This window comes from Ovis canadensis, chromosome 16 (assembly GCF_042477335.2).
Source record: "Ovis canadensis isolate MfBH-ARS-UI-01 breed Bighorn chromosome 16, ARS-UI_OviCan_v2, whole genome shotgun sequence".
NCBI lineage: Eukaryota > Metazoa > Chordata > Mammalia > Artiodactyla > Bovidae > Ovis > Ovis canadensis.
Window position 1 is genome coordinate 54,818,137 of NC_091260.1, and position 26,864 is coordinate 54,845,000.

Sequence of the window (26,864 nt, forward strand, 5' to 3'; positions counted from 1 at the left end):
ACAGAGTGGAATTTTCCCCCAAAGGCGAGGTAAATAGCTAATTTTTGTTTTTCTGGAAATTCCATTTTAGCATGACCTTGGGCTCATCCTGAAATAAAAATACACATCTAGCCATCCCAAGAACCTAAGCAGTCTTCTGTTAAGGTCTACTGGTCCCAGTTTGGGTGCCACCAAAATGAGGAGGGAAGCTGTGAAGATCCACTTCTTGTCAACACGATCAATCCCAGGCAGACGCATCTAATGAAGATACTTCTGGGGCTGCAAAAGGTACTGAAATATTCATGCCTGAGAAGATGTGGGGCCAATTCTGACTTTTTCAAGACCAAATGTACAACCCGAGGTCAATAATCAGTCTGCAGATTTAGAACAGTTATGGAGAATTCCAGACGGCAAGTTTCTTCTTTTAATATAGGCATGGGGCTTCAAAAAAAAAAAGTTCCAAGACAATAGATGAAGATTTGCTTTTTTTTCACCTTTCATTTGTATTTTCTGGAACATTTGATGTTGAGTGCAAAAACCAGGCAAAGGAATTCTGGTATGTGCAGTCTTAAGAGAGTCTAATCCAGAAATCCAATTTTAGGTTACTGCTTTTAATTAGGATGAGCAAAGGATGGTACTCTCTTAAAAGTTTGGTGTGGTACTTTTTTCTTTGAAAATCATTCCATTATCCCCACTTTGTGCTAGGCCAAAGGACTTCTTTGGACTGTATATGAGATTCCACCCTAAACTTTTGGTACCTTAAACCTTCAAACTGAACCAATATTGCCCAACTTGTTTTTTTCACTTTAGGCTTTCTGCATATTCACAATCTGATCATCAGAAGAAAAAAATCATATCAAGATGTAGTATTCATTGATAAGGAACATACTATAACATTTCTATTGCCCTTAATTTGGGAGAGAGGTGTACATTATAATCTTTTTATTGTTTTTAATCCTTCTGGGGAAGAGGGGCATAAAATTGGTAGAAAATCATTATTAGAAACATTTTTTTTCTTCTGGTTTGTGCATTTCATCTACAAATACACCTTCTCTGTGTCAGGTTTTATGAAGGTCACCCAGATCTCCAAATGAAGGAACACGGTTAGTCCCTTAAGACAGGTGTTATTTTGATTCTTCTCAACTCATTATGCAGGCAGGCTACAGCTGCAGAAATATTCATGAGCTAGCCTTACTAGAAATTACATTCCCTCCTACAGCACCATTTTCCAGACTGCAAAGCCCAACTTAATACTTCCTCTGTGCCCATTCTCCATCTTTCTAACTTCCTCTTTCATTCTTAGAGGGCATCTCCTGAGTCAGAAAAGAAACCAATCAGGGACCATCTCACTAGCTACTGCTTTGTTTAGGAACCAAGAGGCACGCCTGGCCGAGAGGGTTCTTGGAATGAGCACGTTGACCCTACAGAAGGTAACTTAGCAAGAGGGTATTGGTTATAACGGGGGAGACCATTTGAGGCTAGAAGTGTGTCTACTACCATTCAGAATAGACCACACCTGCTTTGCTTTTAGGTAAGACCAGCTCTGACCATCACAGCTGGATACCACAGTTTCAGAGATTTCTATGAAGTTTCCAGACTTCACTGGAATTTAGCAATACAGTAACACAATCCCCTGAAAATGTCACTTGTTTTGATGTTTTAAAAATAAAAGCAGACGCTTCCCTGCAGGTTGGACATCCTTCCTGTGTAATACCGAGGCTTGGATATTTATGCTATCAGCAGCCACCAGGAATTCTTGGCCCTGCAGTGGCAATTCCACTGGTGACAACAGTGATAAATAATGATACAGTTCAAGTACTTTATCTAGGCCTCATATGACTCAAATTATACCACAGAAGGCTTGAATTTTCCACTTAGGATCACTTGACTAGCTCTTTATTTAAGTGGGATAAAATAACTTGGATTTTTTTGTTGTTATTATCATGTCCTCTGATCATTTATCTTAATATATCTTTCGGTATCCAAATGCAAGGTCATCTCAGGTGTATTTTCTAAAGTGTAAACACAACTGCAAACAATATTTCATGGAAAATTCAGCCTCTACCATCAAAGCAAACCTTACCCGTGCCAGGCAGTCGCTGGATTGGAAGTCTGTCTTCCCAGATTTTGAGAAGCGGCGTTTGTCATTGCTTGTGGGCAGAGGGGCATCTGTCTTTGGAATTCTAGGCTCTGTCCCTCTGTCCAATTCCGACCTATCTAGATGGGATCCAGCCACCTCCTTGAGCAAATCCGGGCCATTTTCTAGCTCAAAAGCATGACCGTTTCCCAGTTCAGGGTCTAGGCCATTGTCCAGCTCAGACACGGGGTCGTGGTCCAACTCACAGCCAGTACTGCTCTTGGAGTCTTCAGCAGCTTTGTGGGTAGAAGGCCTGGCAATGACCCCAAACTTTCTTGCTCTCTTCCCCTTTTTCACTGTTCGGTCCCCCAGCTCCAAGGTAGGCGTCTCTCCTGGTTCAGAGCTGTTGCTACTGTTGCCGTTGTAAGAATGGACTTGGTGCTTGAAGCGGCGTAGCATGATCAGGTAGATGAAGCCGCCATTCCAGCACTGCTCAGCCAAGTAACTGCAAGGGAAAGAGAGGGGCCGGTTAGAACCCTCCAAACATCCTCCGTGAACAAGGCAGTGGATCCACGCATCCATGGCCCACACGGCACCCATGTGACTAAAAGCCTGGCAGTGATCGAGGCACTAAGCTTCTTAAACAGGCTCCATGCTCCATTCAATCTATTGAATTGCTGATGCTAGAAATAACCCCCAAAGAAACCAAGAAACCATCATGAACTGAACATGTTTCATGGAAGTCCCCTACGAAGATACTCAGAGAAGGATTTTTCTATTAACAGGGCCAATCCTAATGTACTGTTGTTGTTTTTTAAAATTATTCTTCATTTTGCTCAACAACTTGTTGAATCAGAATGATGTCAGCCTCCCATTCATATTGTTCTGATGGGACAACACTGCCAGTGTCGAGGGAAATGTAAAAATCAGACTGGGGGGAATGTATAGTTCTGCTCTTGGGATCAAAAAATCAACTGCATGACACAAACTATTATATACAGAACATAAAAGCAACAAGGTCCTACCGTATAGCATAGGGAATGATAGTGAATATCCTATGATAAACCGTAATGGAAAAGAGTGTGAAGAATATATATATAATAACCAAGTCACTTCTATGTATAGCAGAAATCAACACAATATTGTAAATCAACTATATTCCAATAAAATAAAAAAAGCCAGATTGGAGAGTCAAACTGAGGCAAAAAAAACCCCCAAAAACAAAAAAACACCAACCCAGCACAAGAGGAACTCTGCCTCACATGAGTTAAGGTGAAAAAAAAAAAGATCCTGAGTTGGGCAGGGTGGAGGGTGTATTAAGATTCAGCCAACAGAGAAGCACCAGCCAATGTGTGTGGCATGAAATGAGGACCAGGTTCATTTCTTGGTACTGGTTCCAGTTTGGCTCTTCATAGAACATGTGAAGTCTCACTTCCAGTCTGGGCATCACATGAAGAGGAATACTAATAAAGTGGAAAACATGCAGACACAGAGCAACCAGGATGAACATGGCTGCTGGAAACCATGGCAACCAGGAATGGTGGCAGGAAGGAGGGGTGTTAAGCCTGAGGAAGACAAGGGCCAGGCTCAATGGTTTTCACATGTATCTGAGGACCGTCAAACATTTAGGAGCAGGAAATCATATGAGCTAATGCATGTGAAGCCTGATATACGATGACTCTTCCAAATCTTAGAGAATAACAGTAAAACATCAAGTGAGATGAGTACTTAGCAGCATCCAGGACCAGATCATTTAAGTTTCACTAAAGAAAACACTTGCTCAAAGTCAGGAAGCCAGGCTGGGCTGGATCCCCCACTCATGCCACCAAAGATAAGGCAGCACAAACCCTAGATGAACCCAGGGAAATGCCTTCAACCACTGGAATCTTGCCACATTCTACACATCACTGGCTCCCAAGCAAAGAATGTCAACAACCAAATCCTTAACGAGTCAGACCGGCTTCCCTTCTTCATGCCCCACAAAGAGAATGCCTGGGGCTATGGTGCCTACATTTTCAATTAGTAGAAAACAGAGAAATTTTCCAGTATACCAAATCAGCCTCTCTCCCTCTGGGTCTAAATACCAGACCTGAAAGCTGTGGCAGTCAGTGGGTGAGAAAAGGACCAGGTCATAAGGAGAAATGACCAGCCATGTTTGAAATGTAGTTAAGTTCTGAGCCAAAGGCATATACTGCCCGTACATAAAGGTCAGGGTATTGCAACGACAGTGACTGTCTAACCAAAGAAGAGAACAATTCTGAATTTTTGCCTTGAAGTAAAATGAACAAGAGAGAAGAGTCCTCAAGTATCAGCAAAAGCTAGTAAAACACTTTCTTTGATTCTGGGCTGTAAACCATGGCAATGAACTTACACATAAAAATGAGGTAGATATAAGATCCTATACAGACCCCAAGTTGTTCCATGAAACACAGTGAGATGAAAGGTATTTCTAGGCATTTCTAGATGAAACACATTTCGAGACCTTTCTAGGGTCTAGAAAATGAACCCTGGTTCCAGCACCATTTTTCTACAATGTTTAGATTTCATTTTTTGCATCGTATACTTTTTTTCATACTGGATAAAATCTCTGAAAGGTATAAAATCATAAGAGTAATTAGCAGGCTATAAGGGTTTCCTTTGAGCAAACCACTACTATTAATCCAATATATATGTTCAGATATTATGAAAAAACCAGATGGGGTAGTAAAAACAGGACCAGGTTGAGAGTTAGACACCCAAGTTTTCATTATAGCTTTGGCCCAACCATGTAAAACAATGCTAATTACGCCAAATTTTCATTGACAGATGAATGGAGAGACAAAATATGATACCTCTGTACAGTGGAATACTGTTCAGAAATAAAAAGGAATGAAGTTCATGCTACAACATGGGAGAAGCTTGAGCATTATGCTAACTGAAAGATGCCAGGTCACAAAGGGATATGTATCATTCCATTATTGGACATTTCCAGAATAGGGAGATCCCATTGAGATAGAAAGCAGATCGGTGGTTCCCAGGAGCTGGGGGTTAGGAAAGAAAGGAGAATTGAGGCTGACCACTAATAGGTACAGGTTTTTTGTAGGGAGGTGATGAAAATGTTCTAGAATTAGACAGTGGTGATAACTGCACAATATGGTGAATATAACCACTAAATTGTACATTTTAAAATGCTGAATTTTATGTCGTGTGAATTACATCTCAATTTTTAAAAAAAACTAATAGCAAATATAATATCGGCCAAGTTTTGAATTTTTTCTTTGAGTGAACACTCTTTAAGAACTCTCAGAAGAAGAAATCAAGGCTCAAAAATATTAACTAACTTGCCCAAGTTCGCACAACTGCCTACTGGTAGACCCAGGTCTGTCTGCTTCCCAACCATGCACATCCTCTGTGTAGTTCTGCTGCTTAAATCAGTACCATTCCTGGGCTTCAGCTCCCTCATCTGCAAAGTGAAGGTGTTAGAATGGATCATCTCTAAGTTGCTTTCATGTTCTAATTGTGATTGCTGGATTCCTGGGAAGAGTTCCAGGAGTAGGAGAGCAAGCTAGCCCAGTGTCAAGTATAAAACAAAAACCTAGAAAAACAGAAAACAGTCCCTTTACATCCAAGTCCTAGGCCTCCAGGACATTTACCATCAACGTGAAAAAGATTTCACTGGGAGAGGCCATTTCTATCAAATTGCTTTTGAGACTCTACTTTTTGTATGACAACTCTGAACAACTTGATGGATTATCCACAGAGACCTTCTACTCAGTACCAAGGCTGGTCCACTGATTCAGAGCATAAGATTTTTAATATCTTTCCTATCCCTGCTCTCACAGGCACTCCAGGAACCATAGACTTTTCCAAGGCTGATACTTTATCCCTTGTGCAGGATCCACATTCGGCAGAATTTCAAAGCAAGAGGAGTTTATCCTTAGTTTGGCACCATCTCCCAGTCCTTTCTTGGCTTCCTAACAATAAATAAGACCCTGACACCTTCAGGGAACTATGTGACAGGTTACTTTATTCCTTCCTGGACACTGCATTTTCTAAGGTCATCCTGAAGGCAAACTGTAATGCATGAATTATGGACACTGTAGCAAGTTAGTGAAAAAGAGACTCTTAGGCAGTGGGCAATTTTCTTACAATTCTCTGAATCACCTTAAAGGTAATGCCACCGCATCCCCTCTCCACCAAGTATTCAAATGACTTGCCTAACTTTTCCGGCACCTGCCTGGCTAATTCATACTTCCAAATCCCCTTTCTGTTTCGCAGAATTTTTACCCACCATTAGAATCTGTAAACTTCAAAGTCAGCATTAGAGAAACCAGACACAAAATACAATCACATGACTTAGAAAAATAGAAGGTCTCCTCATCATTAACAACAGGTAAAATTAGTCTTCTACCATATGGTAGCTTCTCTATACCATATGATTATTTTTTGACTTATTCCAAAAATCTGTCCTCTGGTATGTAAAATTATTCATTCAATTCACTTAAAACTTATTTTCTTTTGACCATCCCAGGCTGGCCTTAAGACAAAGAGAAAAGGCCAGAAATGAGGGACTGAGTTCTAGCCTAGAACTTGTCTGACTAGATCCCTTCCTCTCCCTTCCCCTCAAAAAGTGCTTTATCCAAATGAAACTTTGAGTACCTCCTTTGTTTCTTAATGCTGTCATAATTTTAAAGTCTGGGCTCTGCAGGAGTGGGAGCCTGAGAAGTGGTTGGCAGGTGAGACTAGATGCTTGGAGGAGCTCAAGGGATAAAGCTTCCTGGAGTTTGAAGATCAAGATGGATATGGGGCAGGAGATAAGAGGGGCAAAGACAGGTGAAATGCTGAAGGCCAAAGACACCCATCATTAACTCATGCCCTGATTCCAGCAAAAGAAGGCCAGAGGAAGCTGTACAGTTTTGATATTTGAAACTGTTTTGCCAAAGCTCTTGGAATCTACAATCTCCAGGTGCCCCTGGAAATCATCTTGGGCCTCCAGCCACTGATCACTGATGTCTGGTACATAGTGTAAGACTATAGAAGTCTGACGCCAGGCTGAACTGAGGGTGCACATGTGCGTGGAACTCAGAGGAACTTGGATCTTCATCGCAGGGCCCTGGCCTGTACTACAATGGTCTGTATAACTCAAAGAACACATAAAAGGATTCTGGAACTTTTCACCAAACCACATATTCTTGCTTCATCTGAGTATGTCAGGTCTGCAGTACAGAACGCAGGAGACTAAACACTGACTACAAGGAGATGTTTACAGACAAGTTATTAGGGTCTGAGATTTCTACAGTGAAAACAGCTGCAAAGATCACCCTGTCTAACACACAGGACCAACCTCTTACCTCTCACCTAAGGAGTAACAGGAGGCTGGAAAGCTGGCTGTGGTCCTTTGAAAACCTGCTAAGCCTAATTATTCCAAAGGGCTGTTTGAGGTTATAAATCTGCAGGTTCCCAGAGAACAATGGGCTGAGAGGAAGTGTTAAATACAGAGATTGATTTCCCAGTGAAGTCTTGGCTAGGAAGCAGAGGGAGGCAAGTTTGGACAGCTCTCCAAGAGGGGAAGGGAAGATGAGAAACATCACTTCCTGGAGTCAGTTAGGAACCAGGGTCCCCATGGGCATTCTTTCTCGGGTGTAGCCCTCCAACTACCTTGAATTTGGGGCACGCTTTTCCCAGATTCCACAGCCCTTCCTAGAAAGAGCTGAACTTTCTTTGGGGGACCCTGAAGGCAGAATTTGGGGTCTGAATATCACGCTGAGAAAAGATACGGATCCCTTTGATGCACTCCCAAGGCCCTTTCTGGGAAGAACTCAACGTGCTTCCTTGCTAGTTCACGGAGGGGAAAGGGAGCTCTGAGCAGATGGAGGAAGATGGGATTGGGCACCAAAACAGAGCTGAAAATAGAACAGGGTCTGGGCTTAGCGTAAAAGTAACCAGAACACTGTATTCCAACTGCTGGGTGGCGGAGCTAACTGGGGAAGCCAAGTTTTACTCATTCTCACCTTCTCTCTTCAGCACAAATGCCTGGCTTCAGTGACTCTCCCCTTCTCCTCTCTTATCTGAAGAATATGCATAAATGAACATGTTTTCTTCATGATAAAATGTGTGTTTATTATTATTAATTTAAATTATTAATTACATTTTTTATTTATTTATGCCTCTCTGCACAGCATGTGGGATCCTGGTTCCCCGACCAGGGATCAAACCTGTGCCCCCTGATTTGGAATTGCAGTGTCTTAACCACTGGACCACCTGAGAAGTCCTTGTTTATAAGTTTTTTTAATCATAAAATTTGGATTGGCAAACACAGGTTGAAAGTGAAGAATCAGAAATAGATACTTGACAATAATTTTTTTTTCTGACCTATGATACAATATTAGTCATTCAAACCCAAACCAAATTATCAGCTGCCAAACCTGTAACCGCCACAGCAGAGGAGCGAAATTTAAGCCGTAGCATCTACCTATGAGGACAGAGGCCCACGGTGCTCTAGGGGAACCAGGATGTGGGGGAGAGGGGCAAGTATGCTGATTCTCTGGCTACTGCTCTTTCTGTGGATGATCAACTGTCTTTCAATCCTGATCCAGGACTCTCCTATCTTCTGCCGGCAGCACCCGGGAAACTGTGGCAGGCTAACTGATTTAGCTTACTGGTCAGATAAAATCATAATTCTTGACATGTAGCAGAAGAATATGCCGACTCAGTTCATAATTGATCTTGTTCCCCAATCTTATCCAAGGAGCTCAGTGATATGAGTCGTCACACCAGTGACTAAGAAATAAAAATCAATATGCATCTTACATCAAAACAATACCGAGAATAAGTCTTTCAGGTAGAATCAAACAGAGGTGGTATTATACTAAGAGGAGTCATAAAGAAAGTGGGTGTTTGAGCCTTCGAGTTCACCAATACTGATTAAAGTCAGTGTATCAAGGATTTCCTCCTCGGTCTAGTGGTTAAGACTTTGCTTTCCAGTGAGGAGGGGTAGGGGTTCAATCCCTGGTTAGGGAACTAAGATTCCATATTCCTCACAACTAAAATGCCAAAACAAAAAACAGAAGCAATATTGTAACAAATTCAATAAGGACTTTAAAAATGGTCCACATTAAAAAAAAAAAAAGAAACGCCTTGAATACTCAATTAAAAAGCAGCTAAATCATATGATCCCTGAAAAAAAATTTTTTTCAATTCCCACGCAAGAAGGTTATCATTGATTTTTCATATTTATTTTGAAAATTCACATCTCACACTAACAAGACTGATTTAAATTCACCACCGTCACAGCAGAGTGTCTCTACACCAGGATACACCCCACACTTTCTACCCCAATACAGCTTTCACAGGAAAGACCTAGAAGCGTGGTCTTTGCATTCATGTTGTAGTAAGTTTACATGAAGTTTCAGCTTTCCTCCAAGGTTTTTTTATACCTCATTTTCTGCATGAGTCAATAAAAGCAATTTTAAAAGCATTCATACACTTTTGGGAACCAGGAATTCAGAAGCTAAGTAGAAAACATGTGATCAACAATAAGAACTGACCTTATAAAACATACTGCAGAGAAACTGCCCCACAAAACAGACCCTCCAGGCTTCTATTTGCAAATGACTGCATTTCTTTATTCAATTACTATGAGTGAATCAGAGTTTCTTATGACTATATGAGATCAACGTGCAGTCTATACAAAATCAAATTAGAACTCCAGCCACACAGCTTTGCTAACTCATCCTGATGATGTTGGTCACATTTTCCCTGGTGGGGGCGGGGCGGGGAGGGCACGCAGGTGAAGTCAGACTTTGTACATGAATGAGTCAATTTCACCTCATGAGGGAACTGATGAGCTCAGACAGCACACATGGGAACTCCTTTCACTTCTTTTTCCCTCATGACATACACTACTTTTGCGCATTACTACTTGTGCATTACAAATCTATTCATTCATTCACTCATTTAACCAACAGTTATTGAACACCTACTGTATGCCAGGCACTGGTTTAGGCATTTGGTGGGGGTATAGCAGTGAAAAAAACTGATGTCCATCTTTGTGGAGCTCACAGTTTAGCAGAGGCAAAGACAAACAACAGACCTATTTAAATAATCATCCAAATAAATATTGAGTAGTATGTTAGAAGGTGATTCATGCTATGGAAAACAGAACATATTGAACAGGATAAAGAGGACTGAGCATGCCAGGAGCTGAATGAGGTGGATTGAAATTTTAAATGCACTGAGCAAACCCTTGAAGAAGATGAAAGAGTTGGCCGTGCAGCTGCCTGGGAGAAGAACGTTCCAGACAGAGGGAAGAGCCAGTGTAAAAGGGGTAAACTGGAAATGTGCCTGGTGCATGTGAGAACAGTGAGGAGTGGGCAAGGAGGAGAGCAACGGGGGACTAGGTGGGGGAGATACCAGGGGAGATACCAGTTCCTGCAAGACTCTTGTAAAGACTTTTGTACAGAATGGGGAGTGGGGGCTTCCCAAATGGCTCAGTGGTTAAGAATCCGCCTGCCAATGCAGGAGACACGGGTTCGATCCCATATCTGGGACGATCTGGAGCAACTAAGCCTGTGTGCCACAACTACTGAGCCTGTGCCATAGAGTCCAGGAACCACAAGAACTGAAGCCAAGGGCCCTAGAGCCCGTGCTCTACAGCAAGAGAAGCCCCAGCAATAGGAAGCCTGTGCACTCAACTGGAGAAAACCACCGCACAGCAACAAAGACCCGGCAAAGCCAAAAACAAAAAAATAAATTACATTTAAAAACAACAAAAAAGAAAGAGCTAGTTCTTAAAAAAATGAGAAGCAGTTCAGCTCTGAGCAGAGGAATCATGTGATATGTACTCTGTTTTAAAACGAAGGCTTTGTTCCTGTGTTGAGAGTAGACTACCGGCAGAGCAAGGGTAGGAGTGAGACCAGATATTCAGAGAAGCTGGCTCAGTGCAGAGTAACAGTAGGGGTGGTTCAAAGTGGTCAAAATCAAGATCAGTTTTGAAGGTAGAGTCAGCAGTCTTTGCTTTTGGATCTGATACAGGGTGTGAGAGGAAGACAGAAGTCAAGGATGGTGTCTAAGTGTTTGGCTTGAGCAACCAGAGACATGGAGCTGTCACCACCTGAGGCTACTCTACCAGCTTTCTGTGGGTTGGGGCCATCTGACCTATTCTGATGCCCAGGTCTATTCTGGAGTTACATTCTGAATATGTTGTTTGAGAGGCTGTGTGGCTGCTGGGTGGGTGGCTGGCCATCTGAATCTTGATACTGGAGCAGAGGACTGAATTGGAAACAAAAAAATTGGGAGGCACAAAGTACCAACGATATTTAAAGTCTCCTGAAGATAAACTTTAGGTGGACTTTCTGAGGCCAGAGTTCTTACTGAATCAAAAGCACACTGCAATGTTTTGTATGTACTTCCAATCTTGCCTCTGGCAAGGGGTATAACAAGTTAATCCCTTAATTTAAGACACTAGAAGCTCTCAGAGAACCATCTGTCACTCTTTGTATTCTCTACCAGTCTGCCAGTCAAGAGCTACCTCATGTCCTAATTTGCAAATCAGTAATGGCAAGGGAATTCATTGGAAGGACTGATGCTGAAGCTCCAGTACTCTGGTCACCTGATGCAAAGAGTTGACTCTTATTGGAAATAAGACCCTGATGCTGGGCAAGATTGAAGGCAAAAGGAGAAGAGGGCAGCAGAGGATGAGATGGTTAGACAGCATCACTGACTCAAAAGACATGAGTTTGAGCAAACTCCAGGAGACAGTGAAGGACAGGGAAGCCTGGTGTGCTGCAGTCCACGGGGTTGCAGAGTCGGACATGACTTAGGGACTGAACAACAATAACAAAAATGACTAGTGAGGTCAAAATCCTTAGTAGTCCTCCAATTTCTTTGAAAATTGTCTATTGGCTGGATGACATCACCGACTCGATGGACATGAGTTTGGGTGAACTCCAGGAGTTGGTGATGGACAGGCAGGCCTGGCGTGCTGCAATTCATGGCGTCGCAAAGAGTTGGACATGACTGAAGCGACTTAGCAGCAGCAGCAGCAACACACACACACAAATGACTGGTCAATGAAAAAACCCCTTCTATTAAAAAAAAAAAAAGACTTCTTTTGGATAAATAACTTCATTGAGGCATATTTTATATCTCCTACAATTCATCCATTTCAAATGTACAATTCAATGGTTTTTAGGAAATTTATCAAGCTATGCAACCACCAACATAAATCAGTTTCAGAACATTTTCATCACCCTAGTAAGATTCCTTATGCCCTTTCACAGTTAATGCCATTCCCAGCCCAGCCAGCACTTTTTCTATCTGTAGATCTGCCCCTTCTGCATGTTTCATATAAATGGAATCATACATGGTCTCTTGTGTCTTGCTTCTTAAAAGCAACTCCTTTTCAATCGATCCTCAGTCATCAGAACGTATCCCCTTCTGCGTCTTCTGCATTTACACCCTACAAAGTCTCGACTCATGCAAACATGCTCTTTTGAGAACATCTTTCTCACTTTCCTTCGGATCATGCCCAGTTATCCAATTATTTCAGCATCTCACCCGTCCTTTCCCTTCACATTATTCTGGGGAATAATCACCTTTCCTTCCAGTTTGGGCTATAACGCGTCTGGTAGCCTCTCCTCCCTTCAGAGTTCCTCCCACGACTGCACTGAAGTGAAGGTGGCATTCTTTCCCATTTGGTCTCCTAGATTTCCCTTACTTTTCCAACATCATAAACTATGTTTTGAAAGGAAATAATTTCTCATTAACACTAACTAGGCGTAGAGTCCAAACACCATGCTAATATAATGCGTATCATATGCTAATATAGTCATGTTACTCTGCATTTCATTCTTTTCATTTTTATTTCGAAACTTCATTGCATTTTTAATTTTCTCCATGTTATTGTTTTTCCAGGACAGATTACCAGGGACTAATGAACCCAAAGTCTCTTTGGTACTTCTTTTGCCTGTATTGATGCTAAGATCTTTCTTCTGCCCTGCTCCCTGTCCAATCAGAGACACACACTTTACATCAAAGAGCTCTCTGCTATGACTTGCCCCTGAGAGCTGAAGATAGATCAGCTCTGAGAAACAGAAAATCCAAAGTGGCTCACTCCCTGTGACTCAGGTCTTAACCAGAGATCCAGCTCCCCAGCCCTGCCCATGGCAATTCCTGCGCTTCCGCACAGAACAGAGTTGCCCTTGGCCTTGCATTCGAAGAGGCTGCTATTAATGCTCAAGGGTAACTGAAGCCAGACTCACATCCCAAAGATGATGCTCATTTATCTTCTAGACTCAGAACCACCAAGTCCTGAAAAAATGCGCCAACGATGACCCAGGGATTGAGTTCTGTACTGACGCTGCCACATCTCCGTGTCCCTCCAGAGTGAAAGGTGCTGGAGGCTAAGAGAATTAGTGACACACACTCTCCCTTTCTGTCCCTCTTCCCGCGAACCAGCCACGACTGAGTTCACAAGCAGCCAGTAATCCTCAAGCCCGCACAGTGCACCATTCAAAAGACACCACCCTCTTCGCTTCCCCAGAGGTGGCAGTAAAAAAAGGGAGACTCTTGTGGGTCCCTGCATTTCCTGAAAGCACCCGCCACTGCTCACACACCAGTTCAAACACTGATGAAATGTCTGTGCCCTCCACTTCCCTCCCCTTTCAGGGAGATCCAGCTGCATCTTGAAACAATTTCCCCAGTTTGTCTCAATCCTTCCAGGGTCCGTTCCATTGGCTTGGCCAGAGCCTGCCCCCACCTCATGCCAAGCCTGGTTTCACTTATGTCAAAACAACTTCCATCAAAATCATGGGCTTCTTTTTTCAAATTTCTTTCACTGTTTTGAAGTCAGCAGAGAAAAGATACTTAAATTGCAAAATAACTACCTCGATTAATGTGTTCTGGCTAATGCTAGGCGCTGGTCTTTTCTCCAATCTCTCCTGCATAGTTTGCTGAGGGTTTTTTAAAATTGGATTTTGGGGTTTTCTTTCTTCTCTAAGGATCTCTGGCAGGCATGGTAGGGCTGAACAGGTTCCATAATTTACAAAGGTTTGCATAGACTGACTTTCTAAGTTTGGCAACATTCTTTTCCAAGCAAAGGGTGCTCCTTAAAAGCTGGATTTGTTGGATATTTTCCCTGTAATTCATCCATCTGCATGATCCTCTAGGCCTCTTCTTAGTCTAGAGGATTTCAATTACAAGAAAGCCAAATCAATAAAGTTCTGTCCTAGAAAAAGAGATAAGCCAAGTCCTTAGAGATGTGGACAGAACAGTTTTAACATCTGGGCTTCCAATCAGTGTAACTCTTCATGTGTCTGCTGACCAGTTCTGACTGTGGCATCACTGACATTTGTGGCCTCTGGCTAATTATGCTCAAAGAAAATGCGTAGGCATTTTGTATTATCTATGGAGATTTTTAAAATAACTGCAAACTAAGCATTAAAGAAACCATATATTATTGGATACATGAGCATAAACATTGATATGAAAATGCAAAGCTTGCTTATAATGGTATGTTTATATTAGAAGTGCCAGAAACTAATACAAATTATAATAGACAAGGGGGATGGGTACCAGTATTGATTAAGTGTAACTATATGCTGTGTATTGAGTTAATTGCACACACACATCACCTTGATCTGTCTTTTGGAGATGAGAAAATAGGCTCAGAGAGATTAACTTGCCCAAGGTCACCAAACTGATATAGGTGGAACTAGGATTTAAATCTAGAGCCAGACATCCTGGAATGTGAAGTCAAGTGGGCCTTAGAAAGCATCACTACGAACAAAGCTAGTAGAGGTGATGGAATTCCAGTTGAGCTGTTTCAAATCCTGAAAGATGATGCTGTGAAAGTGCTGCACTCAATATGCCAGCAATTTGGAAAACTCAGCAGTGGCCACAGGACTGGAAAAGGTCAGTTTTCATTCCAAACCCAAAGAAAGGCAGTGCCAAAGGATGCTCAAACTACTGCACAATTGCACTCATCTCACATGCTAGCAAAGTAATGCTCAAAATTCTCCAAGCCAGGCTTTAGCAATATGTGAACCGTGAACTTCCTGATGTTCAAGCTGGTTTTAGAAAAGGCAGAGGAACCAGAGATCAAATTGCCAACATCCGCTGGATCATCGAAAAAGCAAGAGAATTCCAGAAAAACATCTATTTCTGCTTTATTGACTATGCCAAAGCCTTTGATTGTGTGGATCACAATAAACTGTGGAAAATTCCGAGAAAGATGGGAATACCAGACCACCTGACCTGCCTCTTGAGAAACCTATATGCAGCTCAGGAAGCAACAGTTAGAACTGGACATGGAACAACAGACTGGTTCCAAATAGGAAAAGGAGTGCATCAAGGCTGTATATTGTCACCCTGCTTATTTAACTTCTATGCAGAGTACATCATGAGAAACGCTGGACTGGAAGAAACACAAGCTGGAATCAAGATTGCCGGGAGAAATATCAATAACCTCAGATATGCAGATGACACCACCCTTATGGCAGAAAGTGAAGAGGAACTCAAAAGCCTCTTGATGAAAGTGAAAGAGGAGAGTGAAAAAGTTGGCTTAAAGCTCAACATTCAGAAAATGAAGATCATGGCATCCGGTCCCATCACTCCATGGGAAATAGATGGGGAAACAGTGGAAACAGTGTCAGACTTTATTTTTTTGGGCTCTAGAATCACTGCAGATGGTGACTGCAGCCATAAAATTAAAAGACGCTTACTCCTTGGAAGGAAAGTTATGACCAACCTAGATAGCATATTCAAAAGCAGAGACATTACTTTGCCGACTAAGGTCCATCTAGTCAAGGCTATGGTTTTTCCAGTGGTCATGTATGGATGTGAGAGTTGGACTGTGAAGAAGACTGAGCGCCAAAGAATTGATGCGTTTGAACTGTAGTGTTGGAGAAGACTCTTGAGAGTCCCTTGGACTGCAAGGAGATCCGACCAGTCCATTCTGAAGGAGATCAACCCTGGGATTTGTTTGGAAGGAATGATGCTGAAGCTGAAATTCCAATACTTTGGCCACCTCATGCGAAGAGTTGACTCATCGGAAAAGACTCTGATGCTGGGAGGGATTGTGGGCAGGAGGAGAAGGGGCCGACAGAGGATGAGATGGCTGGATGGCATCACTGACTCGATGGATGTGAATCTGAGTGAACTCCGGGAGATGGTGATGGACAGGGAGGCCTGGTGTTCTGCGATTCATGGGGTTGCAAAGAGTTGGACATGACTGAGGGACTGAACTGAACTGGAGGATTTAAATTTCAATTTGATTGCAAACAAATCCAGGCCATGACCTTGGGATTTACCATGTGCCTCATCCTAATGTTGTTCATTATAACCAGCTTTGCTGTTGTTCAGTCATGTTAGACTTTTCACAACCACATGAACTGCAGCATTCCAGGCTTCCATGTCCTTCACTATCTCCCAAAGTTTGCTCAAACTCATGTCCATCGAGTCGATGATGCTATCCAACCATCTCATCCTCTGTCACCCTCTTCTCTTCCTGCTTTCAATCTTTCCCAGCATCAGGGTCTTTCCCATGAGTCGGCTGTTCCCATCAGATGGCCAAAGTATTGGAGTTTCAGCTTCAGCATCAGTCCTTGCAATGAATATTCAGGACTGATTTCCTTTAGGATGAATTGGTTTGATCTCCTTGCAGTCCAAGGGACTCTCAAGAGTCTTCAACACCATAGTTCAAAAGGATTAATTCTTCGGTGCTCAACCTTCTTTATGGTCCAACTCTCACATCCATACATGACTACTGGAAAAACCACAGCTTTGACTAGATGGACCTTTGTTGGCAAAGTAATGTTTCTGCTTTTTAATAGGGTTTCCAGGTTGGTCATAACTTTTCTTTCAAGGAGCAAGCATCTTTTAATTTCATGGCTGCAGTCACTGTCCACAGTGATTCTGGAGCCCAGGAAATAATCTGTGACTATTTCCACTTTTTCTCCATCTATTTGCCACAAAGTGATGGGACCAGATGCCATGATCTTTGTTTTTTGAATGTTAGGCCTTAAGCCAGATTTTTCACTGTCCTCTTTTACCATCACAACCAGGTTTAGAAAAAGAAAAAAGGGCAGCAACCTCTATCTGCCAAAGAGGCTTCTCCCCATGTAAATATCATAAGGGATTCCACTTCAGTGGTCTGTTCACACCCAAAATAAGTCCCATGCCCAGAAGAAAAGGGCCTTGGGGAAAACAAGAGGTATTTTCAGACAGGCCCAGAAGGCAAGTGAGTGCTTGGGAGGGGTGAGGTGCTTTCTCCAGGTGAGTGGAAGAGGCCAACTGCCCTCACCTATCTCTCCACCATGATCTTGAGACAGTCCCCGAGAAAGTTCTGGAGGAGCAGAGGCAACATTTCCTCAGCTTGCCCAGAATCAGAGGCCTGAGTATCCAGCATAGCCAAGGTCCAAAATAATAGCTAGCACAGGCTATGCCTCCAAGGTTGGCCCCTGGCTCGGGGCATCCTGGACCACAGCCACCTCGCTTGGCTCCCGGCACCCGCTACCAGTGCCTCTCAAGCAGACTGTACCCTGGATACCTCTCTCTTAACGATGGGCCGCCCCTCTGATGGCAGGCAGTCTGCACCCACCTTCTGGCTGTAAACAACAGGGGTTTTAATACCACATGCATTGTTCCTGTGGATTTTTGTGAAAGATAATGTGCTGTAAGGTGAGGCTGGGAGCGAAGGGGAAGGGCAGGCAAATCCCTGAGCTGAAGGGCTGCTCAGATGTCTCTTCAAGGAAGGACTCGCTGTCCAGAGGGTTAGAAGTGTCTTATTAGCTCATGACCTCCAGCTGTGAGCTTCATCAAGGTCATGCTCAACTCTCGGGTCAAGATCATGCTCTTTTGGGGGTGGTTTGTGGCCAACAGCAAGCCAGATGGGGAGACACAGCCTGGCTGTTTCCACCTCTTGTGTCTCCTCTGATGAGCAAGCTTGACTCCAGAGCTCCCTGTGGGGCTGCCCGCCTCTGTCAGGAGAGCAGCACGGTTGGTCCATGCCAGCTCCCCCTGCCCACACCTGCTCCCTCCCTATTCCTTCCACAGATGTTTCCCCAACAGACATCTTACGCTCTTAGCTCTAACTCAGCATCTGCTTCCTAGAGAACCCATGTGAGGGAGGGTGATATGATGAGAAGAACAATATGATATGATGAGAAGAACAAAATATTTCCCCAAAAGGAGAGGATGGGAAATGAGAGTAGCCAAAAAAGGCCTGTCACGAATGGGGAGAACTCGGCTCATCTGAGCAGAGGAACAGCCAGCAGAGCATTCTTGAGAAGTCAAGTTGGATGAATGGCATTCACAAAGATTCCCTTTAAATCTGTTGGCTGGTAAAAGGAAAAGCCAACAGCAAAGAGCTCGTTTGGGGTGAGGCTCTCTTTACTCATCTCTAAACAGCATCACCAGAATTCACCCCAATATCGGAGTCAGATCACACTTGGTTCAGGTGTCAGCACTGCCATGTGGGCCCTTGGGCAGGACACTGGGCCTCACAGGTGAATTCCTCGGACTCATCGAGCTATGGGGTGGTTGGGAGGATTAAATGGGAGCCAGCTGGTTTCTGGCCTGGCACAAAGTACACGTCAATAAATGTCAGTTCATCACGCTGGCAGAAATTCACTAGGTAATCACAGGTGAACCAGTTCAGCCTGTCAGTGGCCAATGTCCTGGAGAGAATCCCCAGAAGGTGAACTCACAGAGGGGAGCTGTCAGAGCCAATTGTGGAGTCAGAATGGGGCAAAGAGAACCACAGTCAACTTGGGGTGAAAAGGAGTCCTTGGAAAAACCAAATTCACAAAGACAGACAGAGAGAAAGGGACTCCAAACTAAAGATCTGAAAGAGGGCACTTCCCTGGTGGTGTAGTGGTTAAGAATCCGCTTTCCAATGCAGGGGACATGGGTGTGATATCTGGTCAGGAAACTAAGATCCCACATGCTGTGGGGCAACTAAACCCATATGCCAGACCTACAGAGCCCACACACTCTGGAGCCCTTGAGACACAACTAGAGAGAAGCCCTTGCCCCACAGTGAAAGAGCCCGTATGTCTCAACAGAGAACCAACGCAGCCAAAAAATTACTTAATTAAAAAAAAGACAGATCTGAGAGAGTACAGCAAATATGCTTTAGATGCCAAGCCTCGCTGACCCCTGACACAGAGGCTCTTTGAGGGTCTCGGGGATCTAAGTCATCCCAGCGAGAAGGATGCGTATGTGTGTGTGGGTGCGTGCATGTGTGGCTGTGGGAGAAATCAGGCTCTGTAGACCATCAGCACAGCAGGCCATATTGTCTGCCAGGAGAGGAGACAGATGCCTTTCAAAACACGGACAGTGGTGGCCTCTTGTTTTGCTTCCATGTCCATCTGGCCAGGGTCAGGCTCCCAACTCCCAGAGCAGTTGCAAGCCTTCTGGCCTGAACTGAACCCTGAGGGTGTTTCCAAAGGTCCTGGAATTGCCTCAGGATTCAGGGTGGAGTCTGGGAGGCTGCCCATCCCAACCAAGCTGTGAGCTGACCCCTGAATATTTTGTAAACTACGCGGGCGGCTCTCAGTGATACCAACAACTGCCACAAATAATCAGATGCACGTGCGAGGAGTGAGCTCCTCTTCCAGCACCTCATACCCCTAACCCACCTTTCCAACATCTGTCACAGGTATCTAGACAACACCCTTCCCTCTGGTTCAGAGGCCTCCTATAAAAGGGCCTGCTTCATGCTTCTGAGTCAGGAGTTTCAAAAGCCCAGCCATTTTAATATTAAATAGTTCAACACACGCCAGTGCCATGAGACAGTCAACATTATGTTTTTTTAAATGTCAAGAGAGGGACTCTCTGCAGACACACGATTTCAACTCTAGGGGGAAAACAGCCCAGCATGAACAGCCAGCTCTGCCTTAGTATGAGGTGAAGCAGGTGTGGGCATTTGAGTCACACGCATGTTTTAGGATCTTAGGAACTCACTTCGTTACCAAGTGTTCTCAACAGGAAAGAGCTGGCAGACCGCAGGCACCAGACTTGGAGCCCGCCTACTTAGAACAAAGGGAAAACATCCAAAAACAAAATCAGAGCCATGGACTTGCCTGGAAAAATAAACACCCCCCAAAGGTATTTCTTGACTTGCACACCAGGAAAAGCACGATTCGGAAGAATCTGGAAGGGAGGAGAAACAAAGCATTGACCAGAGCACCTTCTTGAACTTTTGCGGGGGGTGGGGAAACAAATGAGAGTTTTCCACTGCGGCACTGTTCCTTTAGACTCCCAAACATTTCTCAAAGACAAAGAGGCATCCTAAGTGTCCTAGTTTCCCACGTGCTGTGCTTAGTCGCTTAGTAGCGTCCTACTATTTGCAGCCCCGTGGACTGTAGCCTGCCAGGCTCCTCTGTCCACGGGGATTCTCCAGGCAAGAATACTGGAGTGAGTTGCCATGTCCTCCTCCAGGGGATGTTCCTGACCCAGGGACTGAACCCAGGTCTCCCAAACTGCAGGTGGATTCTTTAGCTAGGAAGCCCATGAAACACTGGAGTGGGTAGCCTATCCCTTCTCCAGGGGATCTTCCTAATTGAGGAATCGAACCAGGGTCTTCTGCATGGCAGGAGGATTCTTTACCAGATGATCTACCAGGGAGGCCCCCTAGCTCCCCCCATGCTGGGGAGCAAATAGACAGGAGTTTTATGAGGGCGGCAGTAGCCCCAGGTGAGAGGGCAGGGCACCCAATTCACCAGACACTTAGAAGGCTTCATGTGGACATGGTCTTTGGGAAAGACCGAGGAGGACATGGGGCCGACAAGGACAATGGATCACTCCTTAACTAGGGGGTCCTTCTGCTCCAGTTAACACTTTGCATCCTGAGTTCTCTTCAAAAATTTCCTCCTAAAAGACTCACTTCAGTCTTTTAAAATTAGTTGTTATGGCCTCAAGGGCATCAAGATGAGATTTATTTAATTACCTTCCCTGCTCAACTTCCTCCAAGGGCTTACATATTGGCACCACCTGTTCTCAAAAGAGCCACCCTTCAAGCAAAAGGAGGTGATTCCAGGTCGGACTTAAAGAAAAGTTAACTTTGACAAAGGAGATCTGTGGAAAATAGGAATATTGTTGTTTCGTGAACAACTGAGGGCTTTCCAGGTGCTCAGTGGTAAAGACTACTCCTGCCAATGCAGGAGACCTGGGTTTGGTCCCTGGGTCAGAAAGATCCTCTGGAGTAGGAAGTGGCAACCCACTCCAGTATTCATACCTGGAGAATTCCATGGACAGAGGAGCCTGGCGGGCTCCAGTCCACGGGGTCACAAAGAGTCAGACACAACTGAGCACAGACGCACAGAACTAAGAAGCAAGGTTCTCTAAATTACCATGCATGAAATTTACAGGGTCCAGTTTCATTTGAAACATCTTCAAAATATATAAATGTGTGACTAAATCCAAAAGGACCTCTTCTCGGGCTCTTTTAAACGGCTGGAGTTCCAGATTGAAGAGTCTACAAAGAAGAAAAGATTTTTTTTTTCCCTAAAGTTTAGATGTCCTAATTCTCACTCTTCCTCAGGCGGAGGCAAGGGATAGAAGGAAAAAGAGAAAAAGAGCAACTGAGAGGAGGAACAAATAAGAAAAGTGAGTTTTCAGTTTTCATTCTTTTCTTAAATCCCAATAGGATCGATGAATGGAGCTGTATTTTAAAGGCCCTGCCCCAGATTTCACAACACAAAGACTCTCTCAGACAAATCCCAATCTGGCTTCTTGGGAGGCTGTGGGGGCTCAAGAGAGAAAACACACAACTCCTCCCCAGCCCCTACCCCAAAGGGGAGGTCCCTGGGAGGCACTCCACCGCAGAACCAGAAGGGAGTCAGTCTGGTGCCAAGAACAGATTTTCTATGAAAATTAAGGAAATGATAGATGAGAATCTGGTTCAAGAACTGAGGACAGGCATCAGGCTCAGGGCTGACAAAGAAGGGAATAAGCAGTTGATTTCTGCCCTCAGCTTTCACAGTCAATCTGTAACTAATATTTTTCATCATTAATTATTTTGGTAATTAATTTTAAAAATTAATGCATCAATTATATAGTTAATGACAAATTATATTATTGAAACCATTTTATAGAACATGAAATAGTAATATATAAAATATTGGATTTATTCAATGTGAAAGTAAATGTTTAATAAAAACAATGTTAATAAATAAAATCATAAAAGTTATGTTTATGTCCTACACATTTAAAAATAATCTTAAATATATGAAGACTCTTCCATCAGAAGCACAGGTTACTTCAGAAGCTCCTGCAAGAGAGACTGACCTGCTCTGGGGGCGGGGCGGGGTGTCCACAGGCAAGTTTCCTCAGGAAGTACCAAGGGTCTAAGGTCCAGCAAAAGTTAGCTACACTGGGAGTTGGCCACAGCATGAGGCCTGGAGGGATGGGAGAGGGCAAGACACTCCAGGCAGAGAGGTTAAGACCGTGTTTAGGGTCCTGGGCCAGGAATCTGACTGTGAACTCCAGTTATGCCTCAAGCTGGACATGAAGTCACAGCAAGGCTCTGGGTTGAACAGTGTCCCCCTCCGCAACCCCCGCCCAAAATTCAAGTCTATGTAGTTTCAGAGTGTGGCCTTATTTGGTAACAGGTTTTTGCAGATAAAATCAGTTAAGTTTCCAGATAAGAAACTTTGCAGCTGAAGGTGGAGGAGATCTATACAGCCAGCAAAAACAAGACTGGGAGCTGACTGTGGCTCAGATCACGAACTCCTTATTGCAAAATTCAGACTGAAATTGAAAGCAGGGAAAACCATTAGGCCATTCCAGTATGACCTAAATCAAATCCCTTGCAATTACACAGTGGAAGTGACAAACAGATTCAAGGGATTAGATCTAATAGACAGAGTACCTGAAGAACTATGGACAGAGGTTTGTAACACTGTACAGGAGGCAGTGATCAAAACCATCCCCAAGAAAGAGAGATGCAAAAAGGCAAAATGGTTATCTGAGGAGGTTTTACAAACAGCTGAGAAAAGAAGAGAATCTAAAGATATAAACATCTGAATGCAGAGTTCCAAAGAATAGCAAGGAGAGATAAGAAAGCCTTCCTAAGTGAACAATGCAAAGAAATAGAGGAAACCAATAGAAAGGGAAAGACTAGAGATCTCTTCAAGAAAATTAGAGATACCAAGGGAACATTTCATACAAAGGGCACAATAAAGGACAGAAATGGTATGGACCTATCAGAAGCAGAAGATATTCAGAAGAGGTGGCAAGAATACACAGAATTATACAGAAAAGATCTTAATGACATGGATAACCACGATGGTGTGATCACTTACCTAGAGCCAGGCATCCCAGAATGCAAAGTCAAGGAGGCCTTAGGAAGCATCACTATGAACAAAGCTAGTGGGAGCTGATGGAATTCCAGCTCAGCTATTTCAAATCCTAAAAGATGATGCTGTGAAAGTGCTGTACTCAATATGCCAGCAAATGTTGAAAATTCAGCAGTGGTCATAGGACTGGAAAAGGTCAGTTTTTATTCCAATCCCAAAGAAGGGCAATGCCAAAGAATGTTCAAACTACTGCACAACTGCAGTCATTCCACATGTTAACAAGGTAATGTTCAGAATTCATCAAGCTCAGCTTCAACAGTATGTGAATCAAAAACTTTCAGATGTACAAGCTGGATTTAGAAAAGGCAGAGGAACCAGAGATTAAATTGCCAATATCCGCTGGATCATAGAAAGAGCAAGAGAATTCCAGAAACACATCTACTTCTGCTTCATTGACTATGCAGAAGTCTTTGAATGTGTGGATCACAGAAAACTGTGGAAAATTCTTCAAGAGATGGGAATTCCAGACCACCTTACCTGCCTCCTGACTGAATGCAGGTCAAGAAGCAACAGTTAGAACCGGTCATGGAACAACAGACCTGCTCCAAATTGGAAAAGGAGTATGTCAAGGCTGTATATTGTTACCCTGCTTACTTAATTTATATGCAGACTACATCATGTGAATTGCTGGGCTGGATGAAGCTCAAGCTGGAATCAAGAATGCCAGAAGACATATCAATAACCTCAGATATGCAGATGACATCACCCTTCTGGCAGAAAGTGAAGAGGAACTGAAGAGCCTCTTGATGAAGGTGAAGGAGGACAGTGAAAAAGCTGGCTTAAAACAACATTCAAAAAACAAAGATCACGGCATCCAATCCCATCACTTCGTGGCAAGCAGGTGGGGAAACAAGGACAGACTTTATTTTCTTGGGTTCCAAAATCACTGTGGATGGTGACTGCAGCCATGAAATTAAGACACTTGTTCCTTATAAGAAAAGCTATGACAAACCTGGACAGTGTATTAAAAAGCAGAGACATCACTTAGCCGACAAAGGTCCGTCTAGTTAAAGCTATGGTTTTTCCAGTAGTCATGTCTGGATGTGAGAGTTGACCATAAAGAAGGCTGAGCGCTGAAGAATTGATGCTTTCGAATTGCGGTGCTAGAGAAGACTCTTGAGAGTCCCTTGGACTTCAAGGAAATCAAACCAGTCCATCCTAAAGGAATTCAATTCTCAATATTCATTGGAAGGACTGATGCTGAAGCTGAAGCTGAAGCTCCAATACTTTGGCCACCTGATGCAAAGAGCTGATTCATTGGAAAAGACCCTGATGCTGGGTAAGACTGAAGGCAGGAGAAGGGGACAACAGAGGATGAGATGGTTGGACGGCATCACCCACTCAGTGGACATGAGTTTCAGCAAACTCCAGGAGCTGGTGACAGACAGGGAAAGCTGGCATAACGCATGCAGTCCATGGGGTTGCAAAGAGTCGAACATGACTGAGCGACTGAACCACTACCAGATACGAACATACTGATTTAGAATGAATCCTAAATTCAATAAGAGTGTCCTTATAAGAGTCAGAAAGGAACAAGGAGAGACCCAGAGAAGAAGGGGGTTTGAGGGTGGAGCCTGGAGGGAGGGGTCTGCAAGGCAAGAGATGCCAGGGTTAGCTGGTAGCTGAGGGAGAGGCGGGGGATACTCTCCCCCTCAGAGCCCCCGGAAGTAACCAGCTATGCTGACCACTTGATTTCAAACTGCTAGCCTTCACAACTGTGAGAAAATAGATTCCTGCTTGAAGTCTTGGAATCTGTGGGGCTTTGTTATGTAGTCCTGAGAACAAATGTAGCCTCCTCCCCTCCTTTTAGCTTTGCCAAGAGGTTCTGACTCTTGGACTTCTTTTGTAATGAGAGGCAATCTTGTAAAACCTCTAAAATCTGCTTAAGGTAGTTTTTATCATGATTTGCATGACATGACAAAAGAAATGTTCACATATTGAAGTATGGGGAAGTCATTCATTCTGGCTCACATGTGAGTTGACCTGAATTTTATGCTAACAGCCTTCCTGTTTGTGGCCTATCGAGTATACATTATACATTGGCTTTAATTATTGAAGAAAAGGGAGCACTGGCCAGAAGGAAACAATGTCTGTGCAAAAAATAAAGGTTAAATGCCTCCCTTCCTGAGACACCAATGCTGGTACTCTTCAATAAGACTCTCTTCCCAGGTGCCAAGGCCATACCGACTCACTCTGCATGTGTCATTTCTTTGAATTCATAAGAACAAAGATGATTTACTGATTCAAATTTAAATAATATACATCATTTTTAAATATTTAAATATAGAGAGGAATTACCTCTGTGATAACTATGACATCAAGAATAGAAAACAAGACAAAGCAAAACAAAACCAAGTCCTGCCATTTAAGTCCTTGGATGTTTAGAGTTTTTGCATTTGAACTGTATTAAATATTTTGGTTGTTTTTTTTCAAGTTATGATGTTTGGCATCTAGATGACAGCAAGAAAGAAATTTCCAGCTGCAACTGTAATCACATCTCTTCAAACAACATGTCACAGGGGTGAATAGTCTTTAATAAACAGCAGCTACCTCGGACAGAACAAGAGACAGCTCTTATGGAGGAATTTTGACCATATGAAATGTAACCTAAAGATCCAGTGAACATCTTCTTAAAGAGAATCATTACTATTACATTCCTTGTGAATTTGACTCACCATTGTCCCCTTATCCTTGACATTCATGATTCATTAAAGGCACAAAGACAAAATAATATAGGACCATACAGCGGAAAAAACCACTATGGTGGCTAGAGCAAGTCATTTGTGAGATGAACTGGTTATCTCAGTCATAAGAACAACTGATTATTTCCCTATTCAGTACCTGCTTTGAGATTCTGAAACCATCTTAGAGAGAGGAATGATTAAATGATTTTTTAAAAATTTTCTGATTTTCAATCATGCATTTCAAATTGACTCCAGGACCACCTTTAATAGCATCAACTTCAGGAACGCCTCTGCAAACTCCAGGTAGATTCCCTGTCACAGGTTTGTGACGTTCGACCCCCTTGCCTAAGGGTGGGATCTTGCGGCACGGGGAGCATCAGAGAGCTTGAACCACAGGTTGTTGCTCTGCCTCTGGGTCAGAGCCAACAGGAATTACCTGCGTTGTCATTTCAGCCTCTCTCCTCACTCGACACAATTCAGAGTCTTTAGAAACAAACCAACCCAATAAAGATGTCAATGTGTATTATCACGCTTCACTCAGATTTCTAAAGGACCCCAAACTTTGGAACGGGCTCGTTTCCTCTTTGTCCTTTCTCCTACAGCATCTGACAGGTGGTTAGAGCACACATTTTAAGTTGCTAGCCACTCCTCCATTTTCCTAAAGCACAGAGAGGACTGCCATCTTGTTAGCAAAGCATGGACAGACGTGTTACATAACAGAATCAAAGACTGCAGTCATTTGCATGGCTCAGGCCTCACCCAAAAGTTCTTGTGAAGGGCGGAGTC

The 26,864-nt window shown here is 43.4% G+C and overlaps 1 protein-coding gene across 8 annotated transcripts in view; it reads right to left on the bottom strand.

Moving 5' to 3' along the window:
- The window catches only part of PDZD2 (PDZ domain containing 2), a 411,535-nt gene that overhangs the window by 101,714 nt on the left and 282,957 nt on the right, over nucleotides 1–26,864 (bottom strand). For all 8 annotated transcript variants that reach the window (XM_069555958.1, XM_069555955.1, XM_069555957.1 and 5 more), the window contains one exon: nucleotides 2,063–2,561. In XM_069555958.1, the coding sequence (XP_069412059.1) occupies nucleotides 2,063–2,561 (499 nt within the window). The remainder of the gene's footprint in view (nucleotides 1–2,062; nucleotides 2,562–26,864) is intronic.